Source organism: Astatotilapia calliptera, chromosome 3 (assembly GCF_964374335.1).
Source record: "Astatotilapia calliptera chromosome 3, fAstCal68.1, whole genome shotgun sequence".
NCBI classification, from domain to species: domain Eukaryota; kingdom Metazoa; phylum Chordata; class Actinopteri; order Cichliformes; family Cichlidae; genus Astatotilapia; species Astatotilapia calliptera.
The window spans coordinates 5689020-5707151 of NC_137424.1; the positions used below are offsets into that span (position 1 = coordinate 5689020).

Consider the following 18132-nt stretch of genomic DNA (forward strand, 5'->3'; position numbering starts at 1 on the left):
GTGATGTTGTGCACTGATTACCTCACACTTTCCATGTTTCCTTCTACAGAGGAGTGTCCGCCTGAGTGTTTTGTCTGATCTGTTGTTGATCGTCTCATTGACACTGCATGCAGATCTGACACCAGGGCTGGACTGGGACAAAAAATGGTCCCGGGCATTTTGACTGGAGACCGGCCCCCCAGGTATTAAAGGAAAAACCATGAAGCCTTTGAATGAAAACAAACGCTGTTGTCACAGTGATGGACGCTGTCTTGTTGGTATACATGCATCAGTCTAATAAACTTAAACCTGCACCATCCTCCCTGTCCTGGTATTCTAAACAGGAAGTAGACTGTTGGTCGAGTTAACCTCCTGAACATCTACAACACACGGTGGAAACCTGACATTAAGACAGAGACTAGAGGTGAGACATGATCATTGCTGATTACTGATGACAGATTTAGATATATTTTCATAAACCTTTCATTTGCCACATCGATAAACAGCACGGCAGGGCAAAATATGTTTTCTAACATGGCAACCTTTAAAAAGTGAAAGGAGACAGAAAGACAGCTGAGAAAGAATCAAACTGACTTTTTGATGCATTTTACACACAGTACTGGTGCAGAATCTAGAAAATGTGGGAAACACTGGCATCATATGCAGTACTTACTTCTGAAGAAATTATGATGGGACCCTAAAAAATGACTATGTACAATAATGGATTTCTATACATTTTACATCAGATGAAAACGTTTGTTGTAAGATTCAGATAATTATTTATTAAAAGTGAGACATTTTAAATGAGAACAAGAAAGAAAAGTATGTCTTTGTGCCCCCCTCTCCCTGTTAATGCCCTACCTGGCCCCCTGGCAACACTTTGCTAGACCCGCCCCTGCACAGTTACCAGCTGTCAGTTACACAAAAAGGATCCTGGTGTTATTTGTCTCTCAGAAACAGTTCATAACTTCAACTCATTTTTGTTTTGTCATGTTTTGTTCTTTACATTGTCTTTCTTCTATATAATTGTTAAACATTTAATAAATATGTCTACAAAAAGATTTTAAAAATCAGACATTTCACACAGACACCCAAATGATTTCTGACTGATGAAGGGGGCTGAAGGTGCCCTGCTCTTGCCCAGCTTCTGCTGCTCTCTCCCTGCTCACTGTCAGCAGCTGGCAGCCTCGGTCCTGCCTGAGACTCTTCATCTATCAGTGCCAAAGAATATGGGAAATAGCAACGCACAACATGCACATTACAAAACAAGCACATGAATCAGCATTACATTCATTAGTGAAGTGCTGACGTTCTTTCCTAAACTTTGGGCCTTAATTAACATCACTGTGAACTAATGTTTGCTTTGCTTCTTAACCAGTGAAGCAGCGAGGGGCTTTCTGAGGTTCCTGCTCGTAAATGCCCAAAATGAGTCGAGTATTTCTCTGCAACTACAAACTCTGTTTTCATCAGAGGTGTAAATATTACAGCACTGTGTCAGAGTCACTGAGGCTGGAACACAGAAAAAGGAAGTAGATGTATTTATTTTTAGACTTTATTGCCTGGAACCACTTTAAAAATACGCTTTGGGTCACAATTAACTGCAGAAACCAGGAATCCACATATGAACATTATCTGTGCAGAGATTTATGCTTCTGAAGGTAAACAGTGAAAACTTGCAGCACTAAATGCACAGATAGCCAGGCGTTTCACATTTTGGGACCATCTGCCAGTTTTCATTTCTTAGGTATTGAAGAGCAGAAATGATTGAATTTTATTTACATGCTTAAAAATGTTTGCTTTTGAATATTATTTGAAGAATTACCCACACACTCAGGCACTGTGGGCCTGTTTCCCTTTGCACAACCGAGTGTTGGAAATGGGCCTTTTCTCTTTAAACTCTGAGGGGCTGTAACTTTGGCTTCTATTGGCAGATTTGCATGATTGACCCTCTTTTTAAAATAGTTTTAGCCAAGAGAATCAAGCTAACATCACTGTTTTTACGTCAGCTCACGTCACACGAGCTGTTTCAAGAAAAGTCCTCCTGTCACACAGCAATGCCTACATGAATCACACCACTCTGCTTAAATAATAATAATAATGTTTAGTGAAGCAGGTGAAGCAAAGGGCTGCTTTTAATAGGCTGGGAGACCCAGGTGTGCTGCTTTAGCTGCTGAGCCTCTCATGCTAGCCTCCATCTATAAGCTGGGATCACAGGAGCACTGCAGTCCTGACTAGATCAAGGATTGTTATTCATGCAGGTGACAAAAGTTTACATTCACAGAGTCATAGGATTGAGCCTGGTTTGAAAAGCAGCTGTTTAATGCAGCTGCTTAGAGTTCACACACAGTAGAAGAATCAGACTTGAGTCACATTTCAAACACTGGAAAAATACTCAGCAAGTAACAATGAAAACAGCACAGACTCAGTATATCCTGTTCAGTCCTGTGTTTGATATGAATGCGCTGTTCAGAGAGGATCTCGTGTCCTCTTTTACAAAGCCTTTGTTTCATGATGTTTGTGTATAAATGAATGTAGGTGTGTTTCTAAGTGTGAAGGAGCCCTGGGAGAAAAGACTGAAGCTTGTGCCAAAGAACAAACAGGAAAGAAAGATCAGCATTAATGAAGACGAGCACAGAAGGAGCCCAAGCACGTGTTGCTTTTTCAGATTTCTCTAAAAGTGTGTGTTCATTTGTTCCATCCTTCACAACAAACAACAGCTGACAGACACACATGCACTCTGTGTCACTTCACAGGGGCTGATGAAAGTGGACACAGTAAAGGGAGAGCTGGACCTGCTCTACACATCCTGCACTCTGTTAACAGACTTTATTCTGCAGCATCAACAGATAAAAATATATGAAGATATAGAAACGTTTAACATTGTGACTGTTCACATTAGTGAAGCTGTTACTTTGCTGCCAGGTGGGAAAAGAAGCCTAAAGCTGAGTCTGATTAAACATCTGCTGCACCAGAGAGTTTCATGGCCCTGCTTTATCCTGTGCTTGCTGACCACCTCGTCCTGAAACCTCTTCATCATCCTCACAGTTGTGTGAAGAAAGAGGGAAGCAGGTGGAAACCATCTGTGCTGCTGTGTTCACTTGTGTGTGTGCGTCTATGGTCATATCTAATGTGTACCTACAGACAAACACAAACACCTGGCATTGCACAAGAGTCTCTATGGAGCAACCTGCAGATGTCAGAGATGTGATTAGAGGGTAAAGTGGACTAGTGAGAGCATCTATGTTGTTGTTGTCTGCTGGGGGACAGCATCAGCTCCAGAGATGCATCAGGATCAGCAAACTAATCTGCAAGGCTGCAAGTGTCACTGAAGGAGTTTGAGTCAGTGAGGGACTCAAACTCACACAGCTGGTCAAGAAGGCTCAGCAGCTGCTGTATTTCCTGAGGAGGCTGAGGAAATTTGGTATGTTGGCCAAGATCCTCAGCAGGTTCTACAGCTGCACTGTGGAGAGCAGCCTGACAGCTGCATCACTGCATGGTACGGCAGCACTACTGCAAACCGCAAACGCCTGCAGAGAGTGATAACAACTGTGGAGAAGATCATCAGGACCCCGCTGCCCTCTCTGCAGAGCAGCTACCATCACAGAGTCCAGAGGAGAGACACACCTCTGCCCTCGAGACGAAGGTTCAGAAGTGTGAAATGTAGAACATCCAGACTCAACAACTCCATCTTCCCCACTGCTATCAGACTCCTGAACAGCTGACCGACCTCAAACTGCAGTTTGCACATCAGGTCACTTTGCACACTAAGTTCATTTTGCACATTAAACTCCATGTACATCCATGTACATCGACATCTGCAGACCACACGTGTCTTCAGTTACTTATTTGTACTTATTTGCAGTTATTTATCTTTTTATTTTATTTTTTTAAGTTATTTTTTTATCCTTATTTTATCTTTTTATTTATTCTTATCTTGTTCTTTTAACCATTATCTCACTTGGCATTGTGCACGGTGTGTTTAGATTCAGTTTAAATTCAGGGACATGGAGCCCCTGTTGATCCTCTACCTAATCACACGAGCCACGGTGTGAGAACGGGTGTGGGTCACAATCAGCCAAGGTTTTGGGTGAACCCATTGTGAGATCTAGCCCCACCCTATCATGTGATTTCCTGTGATCAAATGTCCCAGGATGTGAGTGGGCGTTAAGACGTCCATGTCCCTCTTCAAGCAACTTAAAGAAGTCCAGACGCTTTTCTTTCCAAGCTCCTTCGACAACATCATTCATAGAACAGCTTCCAGCTTCTTTTGCTCGGCTACAGTTTGGATGGATTTGCATTTAAAGATGCAACAAGACTAAAATGGTTAGGGTCAGGAGGTCAAAGGTCAGAGCTCCTGTGGGTCTGAGGGCGGCCTCACGCTGGAGAAGGATGAAGGAGTCTGACCTGAGCCAGTGTTTGACATGAACACATCAGCACTGCTGTCAGTGAGCCTAACGACAGCCGTTAGCATCATTTCAGTGTTTCAGTCATAAAAACACTTCCTGTCTCTGTGGTGGTTACAGTGACATCATGCAGTTTGTGCTTTGACCTCCAGAGGGCGACAAATCAGCACAGACAGAGAGCTCCATTCAAACTTTGCTGCCATCAGGAATAATTCTTCAAATATAATCATCAGTGTTTGAGCAGTTATGATATCAGGGACAATCTAGACATGTGTGACAATACTGAACATGTCACATGACACACCTCAAACATCATGTGATCCACTCTCAGTCTGCACTTTCATTCATGACTTCAACAGGTTGAAATGAGCTTTGAAGAAACATTCAGTGAAATAAATCTTTCATGGATTCATGTGAGCAGCAGATGAACTTTGTACCAACAACATCTTCAATAACAGAGTCTGAATGAAGCTCAGGTGTTGATGCTGCTCACTGATTGGACGCTTGCTTTCAGCTCTGCTCTCAGTCTTTACTGCACAGGTGAAGGTAGAAAGTGTGACTGGATCTATAGACTGGAAACAGAGAAACATGCTGAACATTTGAAGCTTTGCAGCAGAAATGTTCATGTTACAAATACAGCAGAGCTGATCTGGGATCAGTGTGTTCACACCTGCAGCTACAACAAGGTTTCATGTCTCCACACGTCAGCATGTGAACTTTACTCTGACTCAGTCTGAGCAGTCAGACGGCATATTTTTAAAGTTAACACATCAGCACACACAGAGCTGAGCCCCTCCCACCTGTGCTGAGTTTCAGGTGGAGCCCCGCCTCCTTCCAGGAAGCAGCTCACCTGTGTGTCCGTGTTTAGTGTCCAGGTGTGGAGTGGAGCTTGTTGTTGGTGTGAAGAAACTGTAAGTTTGCTTTGTTTCCTCCTTTAACAGTTTGTCTTTAGGAACTTTACTGTTTGTTCAGCTCGTGTTTGATTTCTTCACACAACAAACTGTGTGTGTTTGTATTTCCGGTCTCTCCATTAAAGTCAGTGTGTAATGTTTCCTGGCTAACATCAGCTGTGTGCAGCTTAGTTCAGCACAAATCTGCCGCTCCATAGTTCACGGTAACGGACTCACAGCTGGACCAACGAGGCCGAGTGTGTCCGCCACTCTGAGCTACGTTCGTGTTTGTGTACTTGTAGTTTGTACTTTGAGTTCACTCAGAGCCCACAGAGGACGCAGCGTACGTGATGACGTCACAGCCCTTTACCTCCTTTACTGTCACTGTGATTAATATTTACACACGAGACACCTGCAGAGCTCTGACGCTGAGCTAGCACACAGCATGCTAACACTAAGCTAACACTAAGCTAAGCTAACACTAAGCTAACGCTAAGCTAGCCAAGAACCCAGAGTGAGTTAAAGCTGAGTAAACACTGACCCCAGACCAGCACCGTGATAAAGTGAGCTGCTGCTGCTGAACTTGAACAGGTAACAAAGTGATGAGCAGTCAGGCTGCAGGTTTCTACCTGTTCATGTTTCTACAGTAGAATCACTTTGAAGTGTCTTTGTGCTGTTTCATCTTTGATTTGTGTTCATAAACACTCAGAGAAACATCACGTGACCTCATCAGGATCTGTGTTGGTGTGTGGGGCTGTACCTCAGCTTTATGTTGTTACATGCTCATTTGTTCATTTCACACAGTAACATCAAAGTAATGTTATGAGGAGTAATGAAGTAACGTACTCCATTACTTTTAATCAAAGTGTTCTGTGTAATATGTGTAATAATGACTGTTTTGAGTAATGACCAACACTGATCACAACAAAGAGGAAATGCCTCCAACATGCACAAACATTTGAGCCACAACATGCAGTTAATGTGCACAAATGTCTTTGATATGCTGCTCAGTGATGGTGGTGACTGTCAGAGCAGAGCTACTGAGAATCAATAAGTAATATCAATGATGGGATCAGAATCACTAAATTCTTCTCATCCCTGTCAGTATCATACATGTGCTGTATAATGTGATAAATGTAGAGGTGCTGGCTGTTCTCTCACTCTGCTGTTTAGCTGTAAAGGACGCCTCCCTGCCTTTGTCTCATTCATGACCTTTAATAGTCTCTTCTAACATGCAGAGATCTGTATGATCTGTTTCATAGAGTCTAACCAGCCTGTACAGGTAACAACAACAGTCACTGCATCACTGACACACAAACGTCATCTCTGTCAATAACAACATTCATACATGGAATAAAAACACATCAGTGGATCATTGCTGGAGCTGATGTTTGTGCTCCTGGTGCAAAGGCTCTCAGTTTCCTCCTTGAAATAACATCAGTGGTGGGTCAGCGACATGCTTTCTTTCCCTCTCAGGTTTAAATATCTGGGACTCTCCACCGTTTGGTTTTAGAGCTGAAGAAGCTTCTCAGATGAAACGTCTTCCAGAAACTTAAAGACGTCTCTTTTCTCTCCAAGCTCCTTAGATCACATGACCTGGATGACTGAACCTACAGACATATTGACCTGGTTTCATGGTCACATGACAGGTCAGAGGTCAGTTCCTCCTGTTAATGTGAACTCACTGAGTGTTTGTGGTTTACCTCTCAGACTGACTGAAGATGATGATGGAGGAAGAGGAGGACAGAGCAGAGTCTGCAGGGTCCAGCTGTCCGTCTGTGAGGAGTGACCGGTCCAAACCTCTAAATCCAGACTTCAGTGGTGAACCTGGAGCAACGAGGTCAGAGAGCTGAACTCACTGAGTAACAGAAATAATTCTGCACTGACATTATAATCAGTGTTGACTCTGGTTGATTGTCTGACTGTGTTTGTGAGCTGAGAGGAAATGAAAATGAGTTTGTAACAAAAATCAGTTTTGTCCAGTTTTCCTGTAAAAAGCTGAACTCTAATCTAAGAGGATGTTACTGACAGGAAACAGCTGCATTATCTGCAGTCTGTGTGATCACAGCTGCTTCAATCATGTTTGTGTCTGCAGAGGTCAGAGGTCACAGTCTGCAGGGTCCAGCTGTCCGTCTGTGAGGAGTGACCGGTCCAAAGATCACCCTCCACACTTCAGTGGTGAACCTGGAGCAACGAGGTCAGAGAGCTGTGATGACTCCTTTACATGTTTGTGTTTCCTGGATAAATATGACCTGAAACATCCTCAGATTGTTACAAAGATTCATTAAAAAGAAAACAATGAAAGAGAAAAGATCCAAATGTTCGACTTGGTCATTTGCTGTTTGAGGACAGTGATGCTCATATCTGTGGGGAAAGTGTGACCTGAGTGGGTTCATGTTTGTCTTTAAAGAACAGAGCTGCTCTGATTCTCTTTGTGTCTGATCTGTTAAACAGTCTGAGAGGTCACACAGAGACCCAGCAGCTAAAGCCTGGATCATACTGGCTGCTGTTACTCCATCAGGACAACACTGAACCACAGTGGTGTGGATGTAGTGGATAAATCCCACCATACTGATGCTCAGAGTTAACCACAGGGAACAAAACCAGATGTTACCTTCAGATTGTGACCTTTGGAGTGGACGATGCAGATTTCAATAGAGAATAAATGTTGTTGTTTTTCAGCTGTGAAGAAAGAATCTAATTTTCTGAACTGAAGAATTTATGATGCTGGAAACAACATGGAGACTATAACACAACATTTCCACTGTGTTCATAGAATGAATGTAAAACTGTCAGACATTCATTAAATATGCAAAATGTCTACAGAAGCATCAGAGGGTCAGACGTGAAGCACTCAGTGATTTTGATCAAATGACTCATCAGTTATTGATCTGTACTACACTGATCTACCACGTTAGTAAAGCTGGTGTTCTGGTGGTGGAGGGAGACTCTGATCATGTTCTGGTTTTGGAGCAGTGATCTGCTGATGGTTCAGTTTGATGAGCTTCTTCAAAATCATCCCTGACATCACCACTGAAAGGACGTCCATGAAAACAGACTGAAAATTACTGATATGTTCACAATCTGAGAGTTTAAAACTTGACACACTTGATTCAGATGAAGTTATTTGAGCAGAAACTCCTGGATCTTTATCCTGTGTTGATCTAATCCTTCATGGTTCCTCCACAGAGTGGAGCAGCAGAGCTCAGAGGTTCCCAGTGGTCAGTCTGCCCAGCAGCATCAAACACAGCTGGACTCCATATTTATGGTCTGTACATGTACAACAACTACTGTTACATCTGTTCTGTTCACAGTCATCTCCATGCTGCTCTTTGTAGACCAGTGGATCGTCAGTGTGTCCAACATGGATCTGATGTTTGGCTCCATGATTTCAGTCTGATTGGCTCATTCATAAATATTCTGTTCCAGCTGCTGGAGGACAACATCATCACTTTTGTGAAGAACGAGCTGAAGAAGATCCAGAAGGTTCTGAGTCCAGATTACCCAGAATGCTTAGAGAGTCAGAGGAGCAGCAGCAGAGAGGCGTTTGTGAAGATCACAGTGGACTTCCTGAGGAGAATGAAGCAGGAGGAGCTGGCTGACCGTCTGCAGAGCAGTAAGAGGATTTATCTAAAGATTTAAGCTGCTGGATAAATGAACATTTTCCAGAGATGGAAGATGGAGCAACATGTTTTAAAGATTAGTTCTTTTTGGAATTGAGTGTTTATTTTTCTTCTCATTCAGAACTTCAAGCTGCAGTTTGTCATCGTAACCTTAAATCCACCCTGAAGAAGAAGTTCCAGTGTGTGTTTGAGGGCATCGCTAAAGCAGGAAACTCAACCCTCCTGAATCAGATCTACACAGAGCTCTACATCACAGAGGGAGGGACTGCAGAGGTCAATGATGAACATGAGGTCAGACAGATTGAAACAGCATCCAGGAAACCAGACAGACCAGAAACAACCATCAGACAAGAAGACATCTTTAAAGCCTCACCTGGAAGAGACGAACCAATCAGAACAGTGCTGACAAAGGGAGTGGCTGGCATTGGGAAAACAGTCTTAACACAGAAATACAGCCTGGACTGGGCTGAAGACAAAGCCAACCAGGACATCCAGTTCATATTTCCATTCACTTTCAGAGAGCTGAATGTGCTGAAAGAGGAAAAGTTCAGCTTGGTGGGACTTGTTCATCGCTTCTTTACTGAAACCAAAGAAGCAGGAATCTGCAGCTTTGAAGACTTCCAGGTTGTGTTCATCTTTGATGGTCTGGATGAGTGTCGACTTCCTCTGGACTTCCACAAAACTACAATCCTAACTGACCCTAGAAAGTCCACCTCAGTGGATGTGCTGCTGATAAACCTCATCAGGGGGAAACTGCTTCCCTCTGCTCGCCTCTGGATAACCACACGACCTGCAGCAGCCAATCAGATCCCTTCTGACTGTGTCGGCATGGTGACAGAGGTCAGAGGGTTCACTGACCCACAGAAGGAGGAGTACTTCAGGAAGAGATTCAGAGATGAGGAGCAGGCCAGCAGGATCATCTCCCACATCAAGACATCACGAAGCCTCCACATCATGTGTCACATCCCAGTCTTCTGCTGGATCACTGCTACAGTTCTGGAGGATGTGCTGGAAACCAGAGAGGGAGGGCAGCTGCCCAAGACCCTGACTGAGATGTACATCCACTTCCTGGTGGTTCAGGCCAAAGTGAAGAAGGTCAAGTATGATGGAGGAGCTGAGACAGATCCACACTGGAGTCCAGAGAGCAGGAAGATGATGGAGTCTCTGGGAAAACTGGCTTTTGATCAGCTGCAGAAAGGAAACCTGATCTTCTATGAATCAGACCTGACAGAGTGTGGCATCGATATCAGAGCAGCCTCAGTGTACTCAGGAGTGTTCACACAGATCTTTAAAGAGGAGAGAGGACTGTACCAGGACAAGGTGTTCTGCTTCATCCATCTGAGTGTTCAGGAGTTTCTGGCTGCTCTTCATGTCCATCTGACCTTCATCAACTCTGGACTCAATCTGCTGGAACAACAACAAACAACATCCAAGAAGTCTGAAACAGGAGAATCTGCAGAGACACACTTCTACCAGAGTGCTGTGAACAAGGCCTTACAGAGTCCAAATGGACACCTGGACTTGTTCCTCCGCTTCCTCCTGGGTCTTTCACTGCAGACTAATCAGAGTCTCCTACGAGGTCTGCTGACACAGACAGGAAGTAGCTGGCAGACCAATAAGAAAACAGTCCAGTACATCAAGAAGAAGCTCAGTAAGAATCTGTCTGCAGAGAAAAGCATCAATCTGATCCACTGTCTGAATGAACTGAATGATCGTTCTCTAGTGGAGGAGATCCAACAGTCCCTGAGATCAGGAAGTCTCTCCACAGATGAACTGTCTCCTGCTCAGTGGTCAGCTCTGGTCTTCATCTTACTGTCATCAGAAGAAGATCTGGATGTGTTTGACCTGAAGAAATACTCTGCTTCAGAGGAGGCTCTTCTGAGGCTGCTGCCAGTGGTCAAAGCCTCCAACAAAGCTCTGTAAGTACATATGTGATCATAGCTTTAGCTTTTAAATGTTTATTCTAGTTAACACAGATCAGGTGGAACAACTCAAATAAAATATCAAAAATATTAAGTGGTCATCGGTACTCAGTTTGTTCAATACTGAATACAATGGAGCACAAATTGTCCACGTTTCTGAAATATTTCTGGGTGTAACTGTCACCAAAGTGCAATTTAGACCTGGCCTGTGGTTGTTATCTAAGTGATAATCATCAATTCTACTAAAACAAATACAAAATAAAGAAGTTTGACACATTCTGTTGATATCAAAAGCACACTGAACAATTCAGTGTTGTTTTACTGCTGTTCTCTCTTCACTTCTTCTCCTCTGATTCTCTCCACATGTTGCTCTGCATCAGTCCTCAGTTTCCTGACAAAACAAGATGAAATATTGCTAAATATAATAGTATCTCATTACGCTTCAACATAAGTGTTTTATTTTTGTAATTGTTTATCTGTTATTTTTCAGACTGAGTCACTGTGACCTGTCAGAGAGAAGCTGTGAAGCTCTGGCCTCAGGTCTCAGCTCTCAGACCTCTAATCTGAGACAGCTGGACCTGAGTAACATCAACCTGAAGGATTCAGGCGTGAAGCTTCTGTCTGAAGGACTGAAGAGTCCACGCTGTACACTGGAAACTCTCAGGTGAGATCAAGCATTTTTCTTTCATCAACTGACAGAATTAGCAGATTAATAATAAGGCAGTCCTCTAATAAGAGGAGAAGTGGAGGTGTTTTGAAGGGCAACATACTCTTATGTTAACAAGACAGGAAGTAGTTCCTGGGAACTGCTTCCTTTGTTATTGTCTAAGTAGAAACATGATGGTGAAACAGTGATGAGTTTGCAGAGGTGGATCCACAGCACACAACAATGCTGTTGCGTGCTGGAAGCAGACTTCTCACAGATTCTGAGGCTGCAGGTTTCATCACTGTCCAACCAAAATTCACTGAACCAGCAGTAAATGAACGTCCAAAACTACGCTTCATGTTTAAAAAACAGATGATCAGGGGGATTTGTGTTTACATCTTTTTTGTGTGATCTGTTCACCTGCTGTTTCAGCTGTTTGGTGGTTTGTTGAGATGGTTTTGTGAACTTTTAGCTGAGATCCTGACGTTTCTGTAGATACCACACATGTCTAATTACTTTGTACAGCATGAATGGCCATAACGAGGTTTTTAACAGTAAGAAAAGTTGTAAAACTTCAGAAAATATAGTTAAAAGTCCAAAACCTTCTACGTCTGGTGGCTTGTGGTAAGGAGCAGATCAAACGAGTAAAGAATTACGTTATAATTATAAATGGCTTCAACAGCACATTCAGGTCTGTGAGACTCATTCAGACACTGAGCCGTGGCTCTGTGCTACATGCACATATTTCTGCATCTCTGCCATTCAGACACACTTTATATATAGTTTATTTTATGTAGTGTTCAATACTGAACTGTACGTTTAGTCTTTTTAAAGGCAGCAAGTTTTATTCAGTGTTTTCATAAAAGCCTTATTTTTATCCATTTACTGCTATTAGGAAGAACACGTGAGGTTTAAGACCTGGACCAGTTTGAAACCTTTTGTCCTCCACAATGGAAAATGGGTGGAAATAAAAATGGGTCTCACTTTAGCCAGCTCCTAATTTTATCAGTTCTGCTCTCAGCGTCTCCTGTATATCTCCTATATAAATGTTGCACTCAGCTTTGTGGTCTCCAATATCACTGAAATGCAGCCAGATGCTGCTCATTTTGCCTTTTCACTCTTTCCTGACACGCTTGCATTTCAATACAGCTCCCATTTCTCTGTGTACTGGTCTCTACCACTACCCTTGCTGTCTATGGGACATGTCCTCTTTCACATAATGGTATGATCCCAGTCTGTCTCTTAAAGTGTTTGGCCACATGGTTTGCTCATCAGAATAACATCTCAGCCGTGCTCACATTGATTATCAGCAAGCCTGAAAATTCATCAATATTTGACATATGAAATTATCTCAAGGGCTTGATTTGGCCCACGGGCCATATGTTTGACACCCCTGGTTTACACAGTTTGGTATTCAATGTACAAGTGAGCTAGCTCTCAGCTAACTAGCAGACAAGCTAACTGCTGGGACTGCGTCTTTCTAACAAGAGCGTCAGACACTCAGACTGGTTTCCTTTGTGGATGATGATGTGTTCTCACACTGATCCTTCATGCTGATGCTGCCATCCACCCACTGCTCCTGGATTCCTCATCATCATCTCCATCAGCCCTCACAATACTCCACCTTCTTCAGCTTCATGTTCAGCAGCCTGGATGGACAGTAATTCTTTCCATGGGTTATGGTGGGACATTGAGAGCTGAAGTCAAACAGCAGTGAGAATGAAAGACTGATTCATTTCTATTTAGTCTTGTGCTGTGCAGCTTTGTTCAGAGCATTAAGGCCCAGCAAAGATCACTGAGGTCATAGAGTCCTGATGAAACCTGTGTGCTTATAGAAACTGAGACCAGATGAACCAGAATAGAAGGACATTAAAATGAAGTGTCAGCTACACAAAGGCAAAGCTATTCAGTTGTTGCTGTGAGTTATTTAAATGGAGGATGGAGTCAGACTTTAAGCTGCTGGACTCAGTCACTATATCCTGTTGTCCTCATAGAACCTGGACACACAGACTCACCTGTGACACAGTGACACACAGTGTGGGCTACACACACATTAGAAAGTGGATCAGTCACACTTGTGCAATCATTTGTTGTGCTGGGAAACCATGAACACTTTGAATCACATTAATGGCTTTGTTACAGCAACATTCAATCATGAGTTCAAAAGTAGTGCATTGTGTACTTATTTTAATAGTACTGCAGTATGAGAAGTGCAACATTCAGTGTGCAGAAACAGATCAGGTGCTTTCTAACAGCAGTGTTCCCTTTAACACAGCAGCAGTTCAAATATTTCTGTCAGTCTGAGCTGAAACATGAATCTAATCAAATATCAAATCAAAGTTCTTTGCCTCTGCCAGGACGTTAACATTTGATCTAGTTTTTTACAAAGTTCCCTCAGCGTCCAGAGCCACCAACATACCTTTGATCAACAGCAAGTGAACATTTATAAATGTGTGTTTCCAGAACAGGAAGCAGCAGAACTATTGTTCTGTTATCAGGCAGCAGCACAAACGCTCATCAGCTCATTTACTGTGCAGGACTTTGAGTGTGTGAAGTGTGTGTTTGTGCTGGATTTCCTTTGGAGAATCTCAGTCAGAAACCAGACAAAGAAAAACTCTTTCAACAGTCCAGGTTGAGTTGACAACATGAACTGCATTTATCTTCCTCTGACTGACATGTTCTTCCTCCTCTGCACCGAGCCAGCTGCTAAGACTCACAAGCTCATTGACATTTTCTGATGATAAAGAAACTCTCTTCTTCTGCACAATATGAGCAGCAACAGAGAAGAAGCTTTCACAGGTACAGATGTTGCAGCTGTGGCCAAGTACATGTGCTGCATGTTGGAGCAGCACTCTAATGGACAGGCCTCTGTACTGATGGTGGGCTCTGCTCTGTATCCACCACACTGTTCTCAGCTGAGTCTTCCTCCTGTTCACAATCACACTCTGATCAAGCATGTTCACGTTGTAACGCCGTGGCTTTCGTAGTCTCTCCTTTTTCTACAGCTCATGTGTTCTTCTTGTGATGCTGCGTCTTGAGGCTCATACATGCCGTCATTTGTTGATCCTAAGAACGTTCCTCAGACCGACTTCTTCAACAACAGATAACTTTAGTTGTATCAACACTGCCTCCTGGAACAGTTTAAAATGAACATGTCAAAGATCTGTACCTGTCTCCATGTTTCTGTCCCCGCCCCTTTCTTTCTGTCCTGGGTCATGTGAGCGCTGCAGTAGTATTAGGCCCACCCTCAATGCTCCCATTGGCTGAGACGCATAATGACGCCCATTTCAAGCCAGCACTGATCAACATCCCTCCTGTGACCCATGGCTGTTATATTCAGAGCCAGTGAGCACTTTCACAATAATCATGATTTTAAAAACTGTGATTAAAATAATTGCTGACGTTAATCAGTTAATGAGTTAACGAGATTATAACAGGTTAAGTTGCCCTAATAATTAGACTTTGGTGACAAACTGATGTGATCTCCATGTTTCCTTTGTTGGACTGTGGGCGAGTGTCAGAACTGAATGTACTGAGTAACATGTAGAGTTTAAACATGTGTCAGTTCCAGTTTTAGAGCTCTAAAGTGCAGCTATCATGTTAGGAATATGTTAGGAATAGACAGGAACACTGAGCACACTGAGGTCAGATCTTTATTTTACCACTCGCTGCATTCTTGATGTTCATGAATTCAGCAGCTTCATGATTGTCTGCAGCATTAATCTCATATTTCCATCTAAAGTGTTGAATTTGACTGTTTGATGTTCTTTATGATCTCTGGCACCAGTTCATCTGTAGGCTGAGCTCAGTCCATCCATTTAGTGAAATGATGTTTAAAGGTCTCCTTGTTCTGTGAGCGTGCACAGATCCTGAAGCAGAAAGCCTGGGTTACAGAGAAATGATCATCATTGTGATGATGCTCATCATCTCTGACTGGGATTTGAGGTTTTGTCAAAGCAGCAAAGAAAGCCTGGCTATGTTGGACTGGGTGTGGCAGCAGCTCCCAGTTTGAGTTCAGGAGACAGACACCCTCTCTACTTTGAAGATCAGCTTCAAACTTTCCTTTTTGATAAAGCTTATAGTTCGAGCTGGATCAGGTGACCCTGAACCATCCCTTAGTTATGCTGCTATAGGCTCAGGCTGTTGGTGGACTTCCCATGATGCTCTGCTTTCTTCTCCCCTCTTTTCACTCCTGATGCTTTTATATGTCACTACTGCATGTCCTTAACTTTTGTCTCTCTGTTTTGTTCTTGTCTCTCTGAGCTCATCTCTTCTCTTTCCCCTCACCCTGAAACCAGTCATGGTAGATGCTCCTCCTGGAGCCTGTTTTCACTGGGAGGATCTTTGTGTCAAAGGGAGTTCTTCTTCCCACCATCACCAAGTGCTGCTCACACTGGTGGCAGTTACCTTACACTGTTAAACAGCTTCAGATGACTGTTGTTGTCTGTTGGGTATTGTCACTTATAAATAAAGTTATAATGGATGGATAGATGTTATTGTGACAAAGAGAAAACAACTGTTGACAGATAGATTGTTGTTTTGTGTGTCTGCAGTCTGTCAGGCTGTCTGATCACAGAGGAAGGCTGTACTTCTCTGGCCTCCGCTCTGAGCTCCAACCCCTCCCATCTGAGAGAGCTGGACCTGAGCTACAATCATCCAGGTCCCTCAGGAATGAAGCTGCTCTCGGCTGGACTGAAGGATCCAGGCTGGAGACTGGACACTCTCAGGTATGGAGAGAAAATCTGATAGAGGAGGAAGAGCTGGAAACATTTCCCGTGTCTTTCACTCACTTCCTGTTTGTTTCCTGCAGATGACACATGAACAATCACACATGCAGGAATATTTTCAGGGACAGACACACTAGTCTAGCTGGATAGTTCATGGATATTTATGTAGGGGTCTCCAAGGAGTCTGTTTGCAGGAACATTTAGGTCACAGGTGTACCTGATATAGATGCCAGTGTACCTAATAAAGTGTCAGCTAACATTTGGAAATGGAAGCTAAAATAATGACAAACTGTACATTCACAGCTGAATTCACAATAAATTTGTTCTGAAGTGCACATTTTTCTGTTATTGTTCTCAAACAACAGAATGAGAATGAAATATTGATTCTAACAGGGCCCATAAACAGCATTAGCTTAGCAGCATTAGCTTATCAGAGTTTCTATCATGGTCACAGAAATCTTTAGCAGAGAAAAGTGGCCTACTTAGCAATAACTGCTCAAGTTGTATAAAGAAAGGGAAAACAGTATTAGCATTAGCTGCTAATGGCAGCTTACTTAGCATAAACTCTTCACATCTTTATAATGCAAGGGAAAGGAGTCACTCATGGAAGCCTATTTAGCATTAACGTCTCACATCATTATAAAACAAGAGAAAAGGGTATTAGCATAAGCTACTAATGCTTATTCACCTCAAATTAGCTTTAGCTGCTAATGGTAGCCTACTTAGCATTAACTCCTCACTAATATAATGCTAATTCATATCAAATTAGCATTAGCTGCTCATATTGTTATAAGGAAAGAGAAAACAATATTAGCATTAGCTACTAATAGTTATTCAGCCCTAATTAGAATAAGCCTCTAAAAGCAGCCTACTTAGCATTAACTCCTCACATCGTTGTTACCCAACGGGAAAGAGTATTAGTATTAGCTACTATCATTTTTAATAAGTAAGAGAAAACAGTGTTAGCATTATTGAATAATGCTAATTCACACTAAATTAGAATTACCTATTTACAAAAGCGTACTTAGAATTAGCTGCTCACATTGTTAAAAAGTAAGGGAAAACAGTATTAGTATTAGCACATAATGCTAATTCACGTCAAAGTAGCATTAGTTAATAATGGCAGCCTACTTAGCATTAACTGCTCACTAATATAATGCTAATTCACATCAAATTAGCATTAGCTGCTCACATTGTTAAAAGGGAAAACAATAATAGCATTAGCTGCTAATAATTATTCACCTAATTAGAGTTAGCCCCTAATGGCAGCCTAGTTAGCATTAACTCCTCACATTGTTATAATGTAAGGGAAAAGAATTAGCATTATCTAATAATGTTGACCTTGGCCCACTGGAAAAGTTCAGAACTAAAGATTTAGGAGTGTTTCTCGATAGCTCTTTCTCATTTGAGAAACAAATAAATTCTGTTATTAAAACCAGCTGTAAGGTTTATATTGTTGATTGTCATTTATACTTAGAAATATTTACTCATATATGCTTAGAGTTGTATAATCGATTGGATGATGATAGAGGTTTGATCCTTAGTAGTCTGTAAAGACTCTGTGTGCCTTCCACAGTGCTCTGGCATGCACACACCACTTGGGGCCATGAGAGAGGTCGTACCCTCTCTTACTGATTTATGGTGTAGGACAGGGGTCTCAAACTCAATTTAGCTGGGGGCCGCTGCAGGCAGAGTCTGGGTGAGGCTGGGCCGCATTAGGTTTTCCACAAGAAAGACATGGTTAAAAAATTCCAATCTTCTCAAATCTCTTTATTTTTATTTTTTAACACAAAATATGAAAAATGAATAAACAAATTAAGAATTAATAAGAAAATAAATCAATCTGTAATACATAAATAAAATAATAATAAGATATTTTTAGTCAGTGAACTTGTGTGTTTTTTTCAGTCTTCTATATCTGCTGTATTTAGATTGAAATGTC

At 42.3% G+C, this 18132-nt stretch overlaps 4 protein-coding genes across 4 annotated transcripts in view; all 4 read left to right on the forward strand.

Annotated features, from left to right (window-relative positions):
• LOC113017660 (ribonuclease inhibitor-like) overlaps positions 1-463 on the forward strand; it is a 188460-nt gene extending 187997 nt beyond the window's left edge. Inside the window, exon 3 of the transcript XR_013905627.1 lies at positions 50-463. The gene's annotated coding sequence lies outside the window, so the exon portion shown is untranslated. The remainder of the gene's footprint in view (positions 1-49) is intronic.
• The window catches only part of LOC145424239 (uncharacterized), a 382435-nt gene that overhangs the window by 131142 nt on the left and 233161 nt on the right, over positions 1-18132 (forward strand). The window lies entirely within an intron of this gene.
• Positions 3473-18132, forward strand: part of LOC145426134 (protein NLRC3-like) — a 22842-nt gene continuing 8182 nt past the window's right edge. The window contains exons 1-4 of the mRNA XM_080299659.1: positions 3473-3622; positions 8977-10814; positions 11308-11481; positions 16017-16190. Coding sequence (XP_080155785.1) covers positions 3473-3622; positions 8977-10814; positions 11308-11481; positions 16017-16190 — 2336 coding nt within the window. The remainder of the gene's footprint in view (positions 3623-8976; positions 10815-11307; positions 11482-16016; positions 16191-18132) is intronic.
• The window catches only part of LOC113011576 (protein NLRC3-like), a 471371-nt gene continuing 458455 nt past the window's right edge, over positions 5217-18132 (forward strand). Inside the window, exon 1 of the mRNA XM_080294587.1 lies at positions 5217-5293. The gene's annotated coding sequence lies outside the window, so the exon portion shown is untranslated. The remainder of the gene's footprint in view (positions 5294-18132) is intronic.